The sequence below is a fragment of the Hirundo rustica genome, chromosome 19, assembly GCF_015227805.2.
Source record: "Hirundo rustica isolate bHirRus1 chromosome 19, bHirRus1.pri.v3, whole genome shotgun sequence".
Classification (NCBI taxonomy): Eukaryota; Metazoa; Chordata; class Aves; order Passeriformes; family Hirundinidae; genus Hirundo; species Hirundo rustica.
Genome location: NC_053468.1, coordinates 3,689,296 through 3,704,414, shown reverse-complemented (window position 1 = coordinate 3,704,414; position 15,119 = coordinate 3,689,296). Strand labels below are relative to the sequence as shown.

The 15,119-nt window shown below is 62.5% G+C and overlaps 2 protein-coding genes across 2 annotated transcripts in view; one reads left to right on the top strand and one right to left on the bottom strand.

Annotated features, from left to right (window-relative positions):
- Positions 1–2,281: 2,281 nt before the first annotated feature.
- BHLHA9 (basic helix-loop-helix family member a9) lies at positions 2,282–2,995 on the bottom strand. Its single transcript, XM_040082853.1, has one exon. The coding sequence runs from the start codon at positions 2,993–2,995 to the stop codon at positions 2,282–2,284; it is 714 nt and encodes a 237-aa protein (XP_039938787.1).
- Positions 2,996–7,192: 4,197 nt separating this feature from the next.
- ABR (ABR activator of RhoGEF and GTPase) overlaps positions 7,193–15,119 on the top strand; it is a 38,155-nt gene continuing 30,228 nt past the window's right edge. Inside the window, exon 1 of the mRNA XM_040082226.2 lies at positions 7,193–7,267. The gene's annotated coding sequence lies outside the window, so the exon portion shown is untranslated. The remainder of the gene's footprint in view (positions 7,268–15,119) is intronic.

Below are 15,119 nucleotides of genomic sequence, written 5' to 3'. Positions count from 1 at the left end.
CTGTCCCGCCCCGCCGACCCCCCGCTCTTCCCGGGGGCTCCCACGGGCTCCGCTCCGCTGCAGCGGTACGTGAGAGCTCGGCCCCGACCGGGCTCCGCCCGTGCCCGCGGGGGTGCGGGGGATGCCGGGGGCACCCCGCTGTCCCTGCTGGCTGCCAGCCTTTCCCCAGGCGGGTGGGGACATGCGACACGGAGCTGAGCCGCGAGCTGGTGGAGAGGGGCTGGAGCTGCCCCGGGTCTGGGCAGGGCTGCCCGGAGAGTGGAGGGGTCTGGGCGGTGTGCGGGTGCCCGCTGGCACCTGTGGCTCCAGCCGCTCCGGAAAGCATCGTCCCCGAGCGTGGGGCTGGGGGAGGCAGTGCCCAGCTCGCCCTGCCGTCGCTGTGCCGGTGACCGTGGCGACAGCGCAGCTGGGGACAGGGACACCAGAGCAGTGACATACCGCGTCCCTGCATAGACCTGCAAAGCAGAAAGGGTTGGTGCAGTGTGAGTTCCATCTTCTCCATCCTTGGGATGATGAGAGGGGCGGGAGGGGGGGCTAAAACAACCCTCATGGCCTGGATGCCCGGAAAACATGGACGTTTTCCGCCCATTGTGCATTATGCTTCAGTTCCAGATTTTCCAGGGGTTTCCCTGGCGGTGAGTGCCATCTACGGGGCACACCCAGCACCTTCTGCCTCCCCGAGAGGTGCCCCAGGAGCCTTCTGCCAGCCGGGACTGCTGCCCAGCCCTGCCCGGAGCCTTAGCCCATCCTGCAGCCTCCAGACAGAGTTAGGAGCCGCAGGTTGTGAATGTGAATGTGAGAGCAGAGGGCTGACCCCGCTCGGGGGGGTCTCACGGGGTCTTGCCTCCCTTCCACTCCTGCCCCTGTGACTCTGTTTCCATCTGCCTCACTTCGGCTGACCACCAGAGCTGGTGTGGGAGAAACATGGAGATGCAAACTCGGGAGGAGGGAGGGTTCCTGCCTGAGTTAGGATATCACTGAAACGTCCTTTGGATGCTGCTGTTGCTGGGCTCTCCCTCCCCGTGTGACTGACAGGGACTGACAGGGCTGCTGATGGGGCAGGGCCGTGCACTGCCCCAGGGGGAGCCAGGGCAGGGAGAGCCACCCAGAGCAAGGATGCTGCAGGGAGAAGCAGGATTCGCTCAGAGGATGTGGCTGCAGGCCTTCCTCCGGCGGGGAACACCTGTCCGGGGCTGAAGCCAGGACGCCTCACACCATCAGCACTTTAAAGAGGCTCCATTGCTGAGCAAAGAGCTCTCCCTCCTGGCTGCCACCAGCTTTCCTCTGCTCCTGGACCAGCTCCCTGGTCCCACCAGAGACCAAGGAAGGAGGAGGAGATCCCGGCACTCAACAGCAGGAGGTTGGGATGGTTGTTCCAGCGTGTGCTCCCAGGCAGGGAGAGCTCAGACTGCCCCTGGATTGTTGGTAGCACCAGGGTGGGAGCAGCGGGGCTGGAGGAGCTTTGCAGGGCTCAGCACTGTGGGGATCACACGGTGCCATTTGTCCTGTCCAAAAGTCTGCCAGCTGTGGTGTGTGTGGCTGTAAATCCCTGCCTGATTCCCGCAGCAACTCCCGCAGCTTGCTGAGCCTTGGGCAGGAGGGAGGGAGAGCTGGTCCAAGCCAGAGGGAAGGGACAGAAGGGACATTTCCAGTAAAATTCCCCCTTCCTCCCCTCCGCGGGGCTCTGCCGGGAGCGCTCCGTTGGCCTGTCCCAACAGAGCCACTTCCCTGGCATCAGGAGGAAACCGCAACCGGATGGGTGGCTTTTATGAAAGCCGACATCTGTCTCCCCTCCCGGCCTCGCAAATCTGCCTGGCACAAACGTCTGTACCAATGAGCTTAGCGTCAAAATTCCCAGGGCAGTAACCTTTCCCTGCTCCTGCTCCCCTCCTTCACCGGCAGGAGCCAGAGCCACCCGCCAGCCAGGGGCTTTAGCGTGATCCCCACGGCCCATCTGTCCACCCCACACATATTAACAGCCACTGCCCTGCTGCTGGGTTTGTAACTCGTGTTTTCTCGCGGAGCAAGCAAGAGAGAATAAATAACAGCGGCCACCAGCAGCGGCGAGACCTCGCGACAAGAAACACAGAGCTGGCACTTCCAGAGGACCTCCCACCTTCCCGCAGAGGGGAGACACGCAGCAGCGTCCTGTCCAGCGTGTCGGGGGCTCTCTGAGCTCCGCATCCCGCAGCGCTTCTCTCCTGGTCCATCAGTCCCTTCCCGCTGTCCCCATCCATCCCGTTACCTTCCCGGCACCGTTCTGCCACCCCAGCCCTGCGGGTCAGTGGATGGGGAGGCAGTGCTGCTGTGCCCAGCCCTGGCAGCAGCCCAGCTGCCAGGGGAGCGGCCCGGCCAGGGGATCCTGCGGGCTGGCCGGGAATCGCTGCGGACCGGCGCCGCGGAGCGCGGGGATCCCGCCGGAGGGACCGGCGGTGCCGGGCCGCTTCTCCTTCGGGCCCTCGTAGTGATGAGGGGCGCAGAGAGGGGACGGAGGGCACCGTGTCCCTGCAGAACCGGGCTCCCAGGGCAGCTGGGGCCGGCTGCCCTTCGGCCCCGATTCCTGCGCGGGGACCCCGGCCCGGGCGCGGCACTCGGAGTGGGCGCAGGGCCAGCAGCACCCGGCGCCGCGCAGGGACAGCGACAGAGCCGTGATCCTGTTGATGGCTCGCCGGAGGGTTGCGATTTTGGAAAGCCTTTTGCCGCCGAGGTCGTGCCTGAGGGCCAGGCGGAGGGCGTTGAAGGCTTGGTTGTAGTCCAGAATCCTCTTACGCTCTCTGACGTTGGCAGCCATCCTCCTGGCCTTGGAGCGCGCTGGCCTGCTCCTCTTCCTCACCTTCATCCCTTCCGCGTCCCCCGGGCTGGCCACTGCTTCTCTGCCTTGGGAGACCCACAAACCCCGCCTGTAGCACGCCTGGGGCGCGTTCCCTGCTTCCAGCTCTTCCTCGGAGCTGTCGGGCTCTGGCCCCGTGCCTTTCCCCACGGCTGCTCCGGCCATGGCAGCGGCGATGGGGGAGCGGGAGAGGCGCTGCTGTGATCCTGCCTCCTGGGAGGTGTGGGTGACACTCCTCCAGGGACCTGCGGCCGCCCCTAAAATCCTTCAGCGGGGCTCGTCACGTGGCTGCCCAGACCCTCCTCACCTGCCGCGGGCGAGGCGCAGGGAGAGAGCCCTGCCTGGACCCTGCTCTGAGCGTGAGGCACCCGCGGTGCCCAGAGCCCCTGTGGGATGCTCACGGGCCCCCGGGGAAAGCACCTCCGCCAAGCACACGTTGTTGCAGGGGTTGCTTTGGTGTCTGCTGAGAATTTGGGCGCTGCAGGAGTTCGCCCGTGCTGCTCTGCCCTCTCCTCTGCTGGGCAGGCTGGTGGCTCACCCTGGGACAGCTCACCCCGGGGTTCTCCGTGGTGCTGTGAGGCAGAGCTGTGGGGCATCACCACGCTGGCTCTTCCTTCCCCCTGCTCACGGGTCCTGCAGCACCTCTGCTATTTCTCAGCCAAGGGGAACAGGAACACGAAATCGTGCCATTGCTGAGGAAAGCAGCAAGCCTTGTGCTCGGGTACAGGAGGAGACCCAGCCCGAGAGAGCTGAGAGCGTCCGTGGGGACAGGGGAAGGCGGGTGCCTGACCCCGGCAGCCGGTGCAGGAATGCGCAGGGCCTGGCACGCCTCTGCCCCGCGGAGCAGGAAGCAGGAATGTGGCAGGGGGGATCGGGGCAGGTGATAAAAGAGCTAAAGTGCTACCTGCCTCCAGAGCCTTCCTGTCCCTTCCCAGCAGCCCGGGGGCAGGAGCTGTCTGGGCTGGCGCTCCCGGGCCTGCCCGGCACTTAACTTGGGGAAGGCGATGCTGAAAGCAGCTCCTTGTCTCCTGCATCCCCGGGCTGGCAGGATGAGGGGTTTGCCAGGTGCAGCAGGTCCGGAGGCCATGGGCAGGGCCGGGTCCCCGACCTCTGAGCAGCGGGGGACAGCCACGTGTGTTTGCCCATCGTCTCATTAGCGAGCAGTTGCTAAATGCCCTCCTGAGCGCGGGGTAATGCTTTGAGAAATGGCCCGGGAGTGGTTCTGACAAATTGTTGGGGTGTCCGGTGCGAAGGCAGAGCCCTGGGAGAACGTCCCCCCTTCCCTGATCCATCCCTTGCTATCTGATCACCCCAGCTCATGTCTGCTCAACAGCCACAATTAGTGGGGGGTTATTTGTCTATTGCCCTTCTCCTCTCCTGGCTCTTTGAAGATGCAGCTAATTTAGGTTCCTCTGCTCCAGGAACCCAATAAATCAGGAGCCAGAGCCTCGGGGACAGGGGAGGATGAGGCAGCAGGACTTCAAAGGGAGGGGAAGCTTGCAAATATCCTTGAGCACTCACCTGTGCTCAGTGTGACCCTCTTGCTCTCCCCAGCATCCCTCTCACCTCCCAGTCTTCCCCTGCCGGCAGCAGAGGCTCCCTGACCACTGATTTACCCAGCGAGCTCAGCTCGGAGCCAGGGGATCTTTGGAACGCTGGAATGCCAGCAGCACACGGATGTCAGACCCACTTAGGGACGTGCCTGATTAAAACTCAGCTAGGCAGGACAGATCCCTGCCACGGGGAGGATTTTGCTGGTGTTGGAGGTCAGGAGGTGCAGTTCAGAGCAGACACAGAGGCTGAGCTGGCACAAAGGCGGTCCCAGCTGGGTGGTGCCTGGGCAGGGGCAGCAGTCCCAAAGCTGTCCCCAGCCCACCCACAGCCCCTGGGAGATCCTTGGGAAGAGCTGCCAGAGGTTCTGGGTCTCTGGGCTGCAGGGATCCAGCCCCAGCTCGTGGAAGCAGGCAAGGCCAGGCCATAAATCTCGGGCCATCTGATGCCACCTGCCACCTGTAATTAGCACATCCCGCTGGGCCATCCCCACCTCATCCTGGGCGCTTCCGACCTAGGTGCCCATTACGGGTTGGGAGGTCAGCAGGAACGCCCACCCAGGCCCCGCTCCCTGCTGATTTATCACCCTGTGCTGGAGAGATTTATGGGCTGAGATGGGGAGCCAGAAACGAGTTGTGAGGCTCTGCTGGGCCCGTCTGCCTGACGGATGATGAAAGAGCCGTAATTATCTGTCGCCACGCATATTTCAGGCCGTTCACGGCGCTCCCCAGCCTCCAAGAAGGGGTTTGGACCTCGGGGACTCCCCACCTCCCATCCTGTGTCACTCTGGACTGCAGCACTGCCGACCGCTGGGCACCTGCCCGTTGTCACAGCTCTCACAGGTCCCAAAGGTGCATGTTGGGTGTGTGTTGGGTGTGTGTTGGGTGTGTGTTGGGTGTGTGTTGGGTGTGTGTTGGGTGTGCCCCCCTAACACTGCTGCTGAGCCTCAGCTCCTGCAAAGAGCCCTGGGCCAGCTGCCACATCCATCCAAACCGGAGCTGCTTCCAGGTGAGAGCTGCTGGAGCCATCCGGGGGCACTGGAGGTGAAACCCTGATGGAGAGCAGAGGCAGCTGGCACGGCCTGGGGGGGCTGCCCGGCTCCTGGCGCTGTCCCAGCACCATCCATCCTCCCTGGGATGCATGGATGTGCCAGAGCAAAGCAGGGGAGCCTGCGGCAGGGCAGGGTGGGAGCTGGCGGGCGGGGAGGACCCCATTCCTGGTGACGAGGGGAAGGAGGAGGCGGCTGTTGCGACACTGCCCGCGGGTAAATAAATAGGGCGCTTTGTTCCTGCTGGGGCACGACCAGGTGGCACAAGCGACACGGGCTGGTGACTCAGCCGTGCCCAGGCAGCCACCCTGCAGGGACAGGCACTGAGAGAGGTGACTGCCTGGAGGGTGAGATCCCTGCTCCAGCGCCTCGCACTGCACCGGGCACAGGCTGGAAAGCCGCATCCTGTGGAACGGGAGTGAGCCAGGGGCACAGGTTCTCAGTTATTCCAGTTGCAAAAGGCTCACCTGGGCCTCCACAGAATCACAGTCACTCCATGGAAAATCCCTTTAATCGAATCCAAACATTTACCCAGCACTGCCTTGTTATCACTAAACCACTAAGTGCCACATCCATGGTTTTTTTCGAACTTTTCCATCACTTTCCTGAGCAGCCTGTTCCAGTGTCTGACCATCCTTTCAGTGAAGGCATTTTTCCAAATATCCATTTTAAGCCTTGAAGCCATTTCCTCTTGTCCTGCCCCCTGCTCCTCAGGAGTAGACACAAACCAGGTTGCAGACTCCTTTCAGGGAGCTGTAGGCCTTCGTTGCCCACCACAGGAGCCAGCGCCCGCTGCTCCGTGTGCCAGGAAAGGCTCATCCAACCTGAGACCAACAGGGCTGGCAGAGTTTCACTGGCCAGAGGATGAGGATGGGACACAGCTCTGTAGCAAAGGCCAGGGCAGCTGTGGAAGGCACAGGAGCCACCCCATGGCGCAGGAGCCTTCAAGGCTCGCTTGTTCCCGGCTCGGGAATCTCCCGGCGTGCGTGGGATGGATTCTGGCACGAGTTATCACGTTGTCACTGCCCCGAGCTGCCGGCACCGGGCATTCCCTCGCCCACATCCCCCTGCCCGCAGATCCTCAGGGAGACCGGAGAGGGCGGTGGGAGTCTGTGAGCTGCGGGAGCGCAGCACCCGCACCCCGCTGGTGATCCCATCCCATCCCATCCCATCCCATCCCATCCCATCCCATCCCATCCCATCCCATCCCATCCCATCCCATCCCATCCCATCCCATCCCATCCCATCCCATCCCATCCCATCCCATCCCATCCCATCCCATCCCATCCGCAGGTGCTCCGGGCAGCTCTCTCTCCGCCGATCCCCGCCCTCTCCCGCCGCGGGCCGCAGCCGGGGCCGTGCCGGGGGGCGGTGGCAGCGCTGCCCCCGCCCCGGCGGGGCCGTGCCGTGCCGAGCCGAGGCGGGGCGGGCCGGGCCGGGGGCGGCACCGACGTCAGGCCCCGCGGCGGCGGCGGGGGGCGGAAGGCGGCGGTGCCGGGGGAGGGGGGAGAGCCGGCTCCGGGCCGGGGGGATGGCGGCGGGCGAGGCGGCCCGGGCGGACTTCGCGCGGCACTGGCGGGCGCAGTTCCCGGGGGAGCCGGAGCCCCGCATGGAGCTGGGCTCGGTGCGGGCCATGGAGCGGGAGCTGGAGCGCTGCCGCCGCCACCTGCGCCGCCTGCAGCGGGCGCTGGCCGAGGAGCGCTTCAAGGTGGGCTACCTGGAGGCGGCGCTGGCCCGGGCCTCCCCCCCGCCGCCGCCCGCCGCCCCCCGGCCCCCCGGCAGCTCCCCGGAGGGCGGCAGCGCCGGCAGCTCCGACGCGGAGGACGCTTCCTCGGCAGGTGGGTGAGGGGGAGCCGTCCCCACCCCGCGCCCCCCGGGGGACGAGCGTGTCCCCGGCCCTTGCGCCGTCCCCGCCGCACGGTCAAGGGCATCCCCGGCGCCGGCACCGCCTAGCCCCGCGCTCCCGTGCCGTGCCGAGGCGATGCCCAGCCCCTGTGCCATCCCCGCCTTCGCGGCCGGTGCAGTCCGCGCTGTGACTCGGCGTGGGACCCCCGGCGTGTCCCCGTCACGCCCCGTGCCGAAGCGGAGCCGGGAATGCCCGAAGGCCTTTTGCCATCCCCATCGAGCGGCTCACGCCACCCGCGCCTTGGTGCGGTCCTTGAGCAGCCACTAAGGTCGCCCCAAGTCGCCGTCTCCTCCCCGTCCCGCTCACGCCAAGGCCCCATCCTTGGCTGTGCCAGGAGCGTGGCTGGGCAGTCCCCTGCGGCTGGCTCATGGTGATGGGCCAGTGGCACAAGAGCCACCTCTGGGGCCGGGACGCTGCGGAGGAGTCACTTCCTCCCGGCGTGACCCGGCTCACGGGAACACCTCTGCTCAGGTGACACCTCCTGCGGGGAAGTCCTGGTGGCCCTAAAGCAGAAGCATGCCGGAGTGGTGACACGTCCCCGGGCGTTTTCCTAGGTGGATTGAGGACGGTGTTATTTCGCAAGTGCCTGGCTGTGCGGTGGCACTGAAGGCACAGCCAGCTAGCGCTGTCAGCCGTCACACTGTCCTACTTCCAGCGGCCTGGAAGTTGTTGTTGCATCAGCATTAAACCCGGTTCAAACACAGTCCTGGCAGCTAGGGAATGTCGCTTTTAATGCTGCCAATTCTGCAGCTGACTTAATTTTGTTCTTGCTCGATTGTTCGAGGTGGTGCTTTTCCCCCGAGGGCGTATCGTGCTGGTTTAAGATTGCCTGGAGAGCAAGTGCTCTGATGTCAAATTATCCTTAATATTTAGTTCATTTATATTTATTGCATTAGTCTGCGGTGCTGGAGGAAGCTTCCACTTCACCTTCCTGAGCCGCCTGGAGGTGAAACGTCCAAAGTACGTGGCTGCTCTCGGCGCTGTCACCGTGCTGCACGTGTGAGCGTTTGTCCCGCTCCCCAGTCGGCCGTGGGAGCCTGTGCCCAGCCCCGAGCCAGGAGCAAGGACATTGGCAGTGCTGCCTTCAAAGGGCTGCCCCAAGCCCCTCTCCAGCTCCCAGCAGCAGGCACGGGCTCTGCTCCTTGGAGAGCTGCTCTGCGGCTGAAGTGGCTCGAGTGCATCAGAGCGACCAAGCGCAAATCCTGATTTACGCTCAGACCTGTGTTTTGATTCTGTCTGGGTTATACTCCTGGATGTTTCCAAAGCCGGGATGGTGCCAGGCTGCACTCAGGTGGGTGGGTGATGTTAAAGGGGCTTCCCCGAAGCACAGCACAAGCTCCCAAGGGTCCCGGCTTCATAACTTGGAGGGGTCCAGCCCTGCTCCACCCTGTGAGACCTTTGCAGCTGGTGGGGGTGAGTGCTTCGGCCAGACTTTGAAGTCCAAGGTTCCATCTGCTGTGGTTGAATGTGGCCTCTTCCTCCTTTTCCTCCTCCCCTAAATGGGTCTTCCTCAGGGTCAGCAGCTCCAGCAGTCATCAGAGGAGGAAGCATCCCCTCTGCTGAGTGCCCGGCTCCTGGCCCCGTGACACGGCTGGGCTCAGCCCTCCCCGGCCTTGTCCCGAGCCTGTCCTGAGCCTTTCCCAGGCATCAGCATTTTCTTTGTTGGGTGTTAGAAGGGCCCTGTGTGCACTGACTGTGCTGACATTTAAGAGCAGAATTTGAGAGTGCAGTAAGAGGTGTGTGGTCCTTGCCTGGATCCCTCTTTTGTGGACACTTGGTTAACCTGGTGCTCCTGTCGTTTTCTTCTCACTTCTCTGTGTTTCAGATGTAATTGAAAATTCCTGATTGTGGTGCTGTTTGCTTTTCCTGCCAGCACTCTGGTGGTGTGTAACCCAGTCAGTGCTGCTCTGCCCGGGCCCCTCAGTATTTTAATGTGAATTTTGGAGCTTAGCGGTGCTGTGGCTGAACGCAGTCAGTCCCCAGCTGGATCAGCCTTGGGAAGCACCCTCTGGACGGCAAGTGAAGGAGCGTTGAATATCGCCTTGATGGGAATTACCAGGGAAATACCGTGTTTTCCTTTAAGTAGCTTGTGATTAATCTGATTTAAAGCGAGGCAATCTGCAAGATGCCCCCGTCGGCGGCTATCGCGTGAGAGCGGCGCGTGTGGCAGCCAGATCCGCCATCCTGGCATCCGAGATAACGCCTGTGCCAGCTCACCCGGGACCGACCAAATCTGAGCGGTAGCGAGCAGATGGCTCAGAACGAAGCGTGGAAAGGACAGAAAATTCCCCTCATCCTGGCCGTCGCCTGGCCCTGTGGCCAAACACGCGGCTGAGTGTGCGCGGGCTGGGCGCTGCTTCCATCTCCTGGTGTTTGCCACGAAGGGATGGAGGGCTGTGGGTTGGTGCCAGCCAGGAGAGGGTGAGCTGAGCAGGAGATGGTGCTGGTGGCCGAGAGGAGGACGCGGTGATGCTCGGAGGAGATGCTTTGTGCCCGGCAGCCGGGTAGCGCAGAGGCGGAACCAACTCGGTGCTGGGTTTCCTCGCTTTGTCCTTGGGAAGCGCAGAAAGAGGCTGGCTTTGGCATGGAGCTGAAGCTCCTCTGGAAGGCTGCGGGGTTTGGGAGCCCCTGACCTGCCCTGTGCAGTGCTCTACACCCCAGAAACGTGAGCTCTGGGCTGGGGAGCGCTGGCATAGCTGGGATAGTCCGTGATGGCGTGGGTGGGTGGATCTGGTTGCGGCGGGATGCTGCGGCTGCGAGATGTGCTGTAAGTGAAGCCCCAGCCCTGTGTTTAGCTGGAATCACAGTTTCTCTCAAGGAAGGATTCTGGAGTCACGTGAGCTCTTCTCCTTGCTCAGCTGCACTGCCTTCACTGGTACCTTGGGAAGTGGGAAGGGAGCAGCAGCGGGGTCCTGCCTCGGAGGGCGGTGAGCACAGAAATGTGGCGGTGTCAGGGTGTGCAGCAGAGGGCTGAAACAGGGAGGGGACCCTGGGGCATCTGGAGTTCCTGGAGCATTGGCCCCCTCACCCCTGCATGCCCAGGTCGGGGCTGGATTGGCACAGGTGTCATGCTGGGGGCTCCTGAAGTGATTTGGGTACAGTCAGGGCTTGTTCTTGCTACTCCATCCCTGCTTTCAGCTTGCGCTGCTGCTGCGAAAGTGGCACCTCTGTCTGTCCCAGAAAAACTCCCTGCAGCTGTGGAGGTGATGGGACAGCTCTGTTGGTTCCTCGTCCCTTTCTTGGAATATTCTGCAGAAGCAGGACAGAAAATGGTGAGCAATGGAGTTTGTCCCGGAGCATCTCTTTGTGCCTGGGGCAGGTCATGGTGTGCAGGAGGGGAAGGAATGGTGATTCCACAGCCCAAGGAGGGTGAAATGTTGCATGGTCTGTGCATCCATTTCCCTTCCTTTAGCACCGGGATGGGATCTTGGTGCCGAAGCAGGGAGCTGCGGTGGGGACAGCTGTGTCTCCCATCTGCCACCTCCGTGTCCTTATATTTAGTTTTTCAATTTTTACTTCATTATATTTCCCTGTTGTTAGAAAGTGCTTGTTTGGCTCTGAAGAGGCTGGAAGTTCCTCCTCTGTCCAGGGCAGGCCAGGCAGAGCCTCAGTGTTTGATTTTAACTGCTCAGGCGAGGACAAAACCACAGCGTGTGTGTGTGCCTGTGCCTGCTGGGGACCTTTGAACTGTCTCCATCTGCTCTGGGGCCCGGCAGCATTTGGGGAGGTGATTTCTCTCCACAAACCCCCCGATGGCATTGTGACAGCAGCCCCTGAGTGATGTGAGGCTGCTCCCTTGGAGAGTGGTGCAGCCTGAGATGGGGACTGCAGGGTTAACTCTGGGATGGGTTGTCACTGTTAAAGAAGATCGTAAATTAATGCAAAGTTTATGAGGCTGGAAAGCCTTTGAGAAGAAGAGTTGAAGTTTAAAGCTTTAAGTGAGAGCAGTAAGCGCTGCTTGTTGGAGTTTGCCCTTTGATGGGCAAATAGTGAAGGGCTCGTAAAGGAGCAGAGGGGAAACCTGTGATCAGCTCTGCCTGTGGGCACCACCGTGGCAGCAGCTGCATCTTCTGGGTGGGGGATCTGCCCTTCCAGGTGCCAGGGCCCTGCAGACAGGCAGGATGGGCACACAGAGGGCTGGGGGTCCCTGTTTGTCTCTGGGCAGGGGCACTCCCCTGGCACGGCAGCAGTGCTGCTCTCATTAGCACAGAGATGCCAACATCCCTCCTGGAGGAGGTGGCTCTGGGTGGCGCATCCCTGTGCATCCCTGTGTATCCCCGTGCATCCCCGTGCGTCCCTGTGTTCTGTCCAGCTGGGCACAGCCCCACTGGCTGGGTTTTGGCCCCCAGAATTCGGGGCAGAGCCGATGCTGAGCTCCCCCAGCTCGGCAGCATCCGGGGCCGGGCTGCACCTCCCCTGCAGAAGGGAGGGAGGGGATGGATTTTCCCCTTCGGTGCCAGGGGCTGTGCCCACCATGGGGACGAGCCCCTCAGCACGGAGGTGGCCCCCAGGCTGGCAGTGGCTGCCTGTGGGTGATCAGTAGCCCCAGGTAGAAGCAGTGGCAGCAGCAGGGCAGGCAGGGATCCCTCATTAGGTGACTGGATAGAGCCAGAAGTGCCCTGCGGGGCCTGAATACATTTGCATTGTAAGGCTATTGAAATCTGCTTGGGGTTTGTTTTCTTTCTGTTTCCCTGGGAAGACACTTCTGTGCAGCGGGGCTCTTTGTTCCTCGGGTTCCTCCTCCCCTCCTGCCAGTTGGGATCCCGGTGGATGGGGATGGCTCTGCTCTGTCTTCTGCTGGACGCTGTCTGCTGTGGCCAAGCCTGCAGCAGTGCTCACAGGGAGAAGCTTTTCTCTCTGCTGGCAGGGAATTCATATTCTCTTGGGTTAGAGAAGGGAGCCTGGGTTGGCCAGGGCAGCTCACTCATCCATCCCAGAAAGTGGCACCTATGTCCCTTTGGTTTGTGCCATTGCTGGATTTTCCTCCCTCTGAGGTCACCTGAAGCAGTGGCCGGGAGCCAGCCCGAGGGAACACACAGAACTCACCCTGTCGTCCCCCAGGGACAGCTTGGAGCAGGCTTGGCTTTCCCACCCCAAATTACTTTGTCAGTGTTTGCTAAGCAGGATAATTGGCGTGTGTAGATCAGTAGCAGCAGCACTTCTTGGCTCCCTTGGCTGCAGCCCGAGCGGAGCCTGGCCAGCCGAAGCAGAATCCCAGAGGACTCCTGCAGATCTGCCTCCAGATAAGTCCCAGCTGTAAAGTTCAGGGATTTTTTGGAAGATCTGGCAGATAGGGAGACCTTTGTGCTGGGCCGGGGCTTTCTGCCATGGACGGTTTTTGTTCCATGGGCGGTTTTTGTTCTGAGGCTGTGAACCAGCACCTCCTCCTCCACAGCTCCTGTGCTGGGAAGCAACCCCGGCCCAGGGCTGGGGGCAGAGGAGCAGCTGGGGCTGTGGCAGATACAGCCAAAGCTGCCTCCCTCTAGCAAGAGAAGCACGGTGCAATAGCTGGCCCAGGCCTTCACCTGAAGTCCAGGGCTTTTTCTGACCAGCCACCACCTTTCATTCCTTCTCCTTCTGGTATTTTGAGAGGCCAGGGGCAGCGCTGCTGTGGCCGGGTCTCTGCCCTCCTCCCCACGCTTGCTTGGCTCTGGCAGCCAGCCTGGCACTGCCCTGAGGGCAGGATGCTCCAAGGGAGTGCCCTGTTCTCCAGGCACCTCTCAGCCGAGCCCCAGGTAGTGCAGCTTGGGGCTGATGCAGCACAGACCTCAGGGTTTCAATTCCACGGGGAAGTGATACTGGCAGAGAAGTTTAGTGCTGGACTGAGGACCTGCCATGCTCCTTGGCAGGGAGGCTGGAAACGTTTTCATTTATTCCTCTCCTCCCTCTCTGCACCAGCGAGGGCGAGCCTGGAGCTCCTGAGAGCCCAGCAGAGGCTCTGAGAGCCTGGAGCTCCTGAGAGCCCAGCAGAGGAGGAGCCCAGCACTGGAGGAGCTGGGGAAGCCAGGCTCTCCTCTGCCCTCTCCCACCTCAGCCCCAGACCGTGCAGCCCTGGCAGTGCTCCTGCCACGGCTCCAGCACACAGAGGCTTTTCCTCTCCCAAACCAAAGCGCTCTGGCTGCTCTTTCAGTCCTTCTTGATCCTCTCGCATGGTGCTCCCCTCAGCCTCCCTCTCCCATTCCACTCTTCCTGAGGGAAAAATCCCCCGGTGTTGGAGGTGCAGGTGGCTCTGGAGCTGCTCTCTGGTCGCTGTCAGCTCTGGGTGCCCACCAGCAGCTCTGGGTGCCCACCAGCAGCCCTGGGTGCCCACCAGCAGCCCTGGGTGCCCACCAGCAGCCCCTGCCCAGCTCTGGGCGCAAGCGCTGGGGCTCCTGCAGCTCCCGTGGCTGTGACTGGAGGACTCTTGCACAAGAGCCCAGAAATAGCGATGCGTGGGCTGGCGGGCAGGGGCTGGGCAGATGCCAGGCAGACAGCCAGACACCAGGCAGGCTGTGCAGGGCTGGCTGGTGCTGGGGAGGGATGGTGGAGCTCGGCTCCCAGCTCTTTGCCGCAGGGATGCTCCCAGCTGGAGCTGGGGGCGGCTGGCGGGGGTTGGGAACGCGGTTGGCAGCGTCTCCTCACCCAGGACCGGTCTCTGTCACCGAGGGCTGATGGGTGCCGGGGTGTGGGTGGGTGCTCCCCCCAGCCACGGGGGGAGGAGGAAGGTTCAGCCGCTTTTGCAGGTTTTGAGGTTTTGTTGTTGTTGTTTTTTGCAAAGGTGAAAAGAGTGTGAAAACCCATCTGAAAGCACAGCCCAGCAGTTCGGTGGGGCTGGTTAGTGTGGGCTGTGCCAGGCCACCTGCCTGGGTTAGTGCTGCAGCACAGGGTGGCCCCAGTTTGGCCTTCCCAGGACGCTCACCCAGCTGTGGGGCACTTGCCTGCCTGCTCCTCCTGGCCGGGAGCTGCTGTGTGGCGTCAGCCTGGGGGTGACCAGCCTGGGGACGGCTCCAGGAGGTCTGGCAGCTCCTCCCAGTGCTCAGCTCCTGCCCTGTGTTGGCTAAAGAGGCGGATGTGCAAAGTGGGCACGGAGAGGCTGGTGCCGTGGGTGGGAGCGGCGAGGAAGTGCATCTGGCTGGGGGGAAAACGTGGAAAAGCCCCTCCCTGCCTGCGTGCGTGGAAAACCAGCTGCCTGCTGCCCCCGCGGCTCTGCAGCCATCGTGCTGAGGATGAGCAGCTGCATCTTGTGCTGGTGCTGCTGCGGGGCTCCCCAAGGCACCAGGGGAGTGTGGTTTCCTGCCATGAGCAAGGTTGATGCTCTCGGCTGAACTACTGTCACCTTCCTGGCAGGGCTGTGTCACCTCGGGCTCTGAGGGGCTGCAGGGGTTTGGGGTTTGGAGGAAACTCTCCATCCATTGAGGGACAAAGCAAGGACGTGCTCAGCTTGAGCCGAAGCAGGAGTGGATGGGGGAGTTGGTGGAGGGTGGACAGCAGCAAAGACTGTCACATCGTGGCACTGCCTGTGCTAATGTTTTGGGGACTAGGGGAGTCTCAGCTCCCCAGAGTACCTGGCATGGGGCAGGAGGAGGGAAATGGCAGCTGTGGGGCTGCACCCTGTGCCCCTGGCTCAGCAGGGCAGACTCCCAGCCTGTGGGTGCAGAGACTCTGGATATCCTTGCTATGCTGGACGCAGCCCCAGGCGGGCAGGGCAGCGCTGCGGGCAGCAGTGGCTCCTCATCCTGGATGCCAGGTGCCAGCGGCTCCCTGTGCTCCAGCCGTGCTGAACCACAGCGCTGGCATTGCTGTGC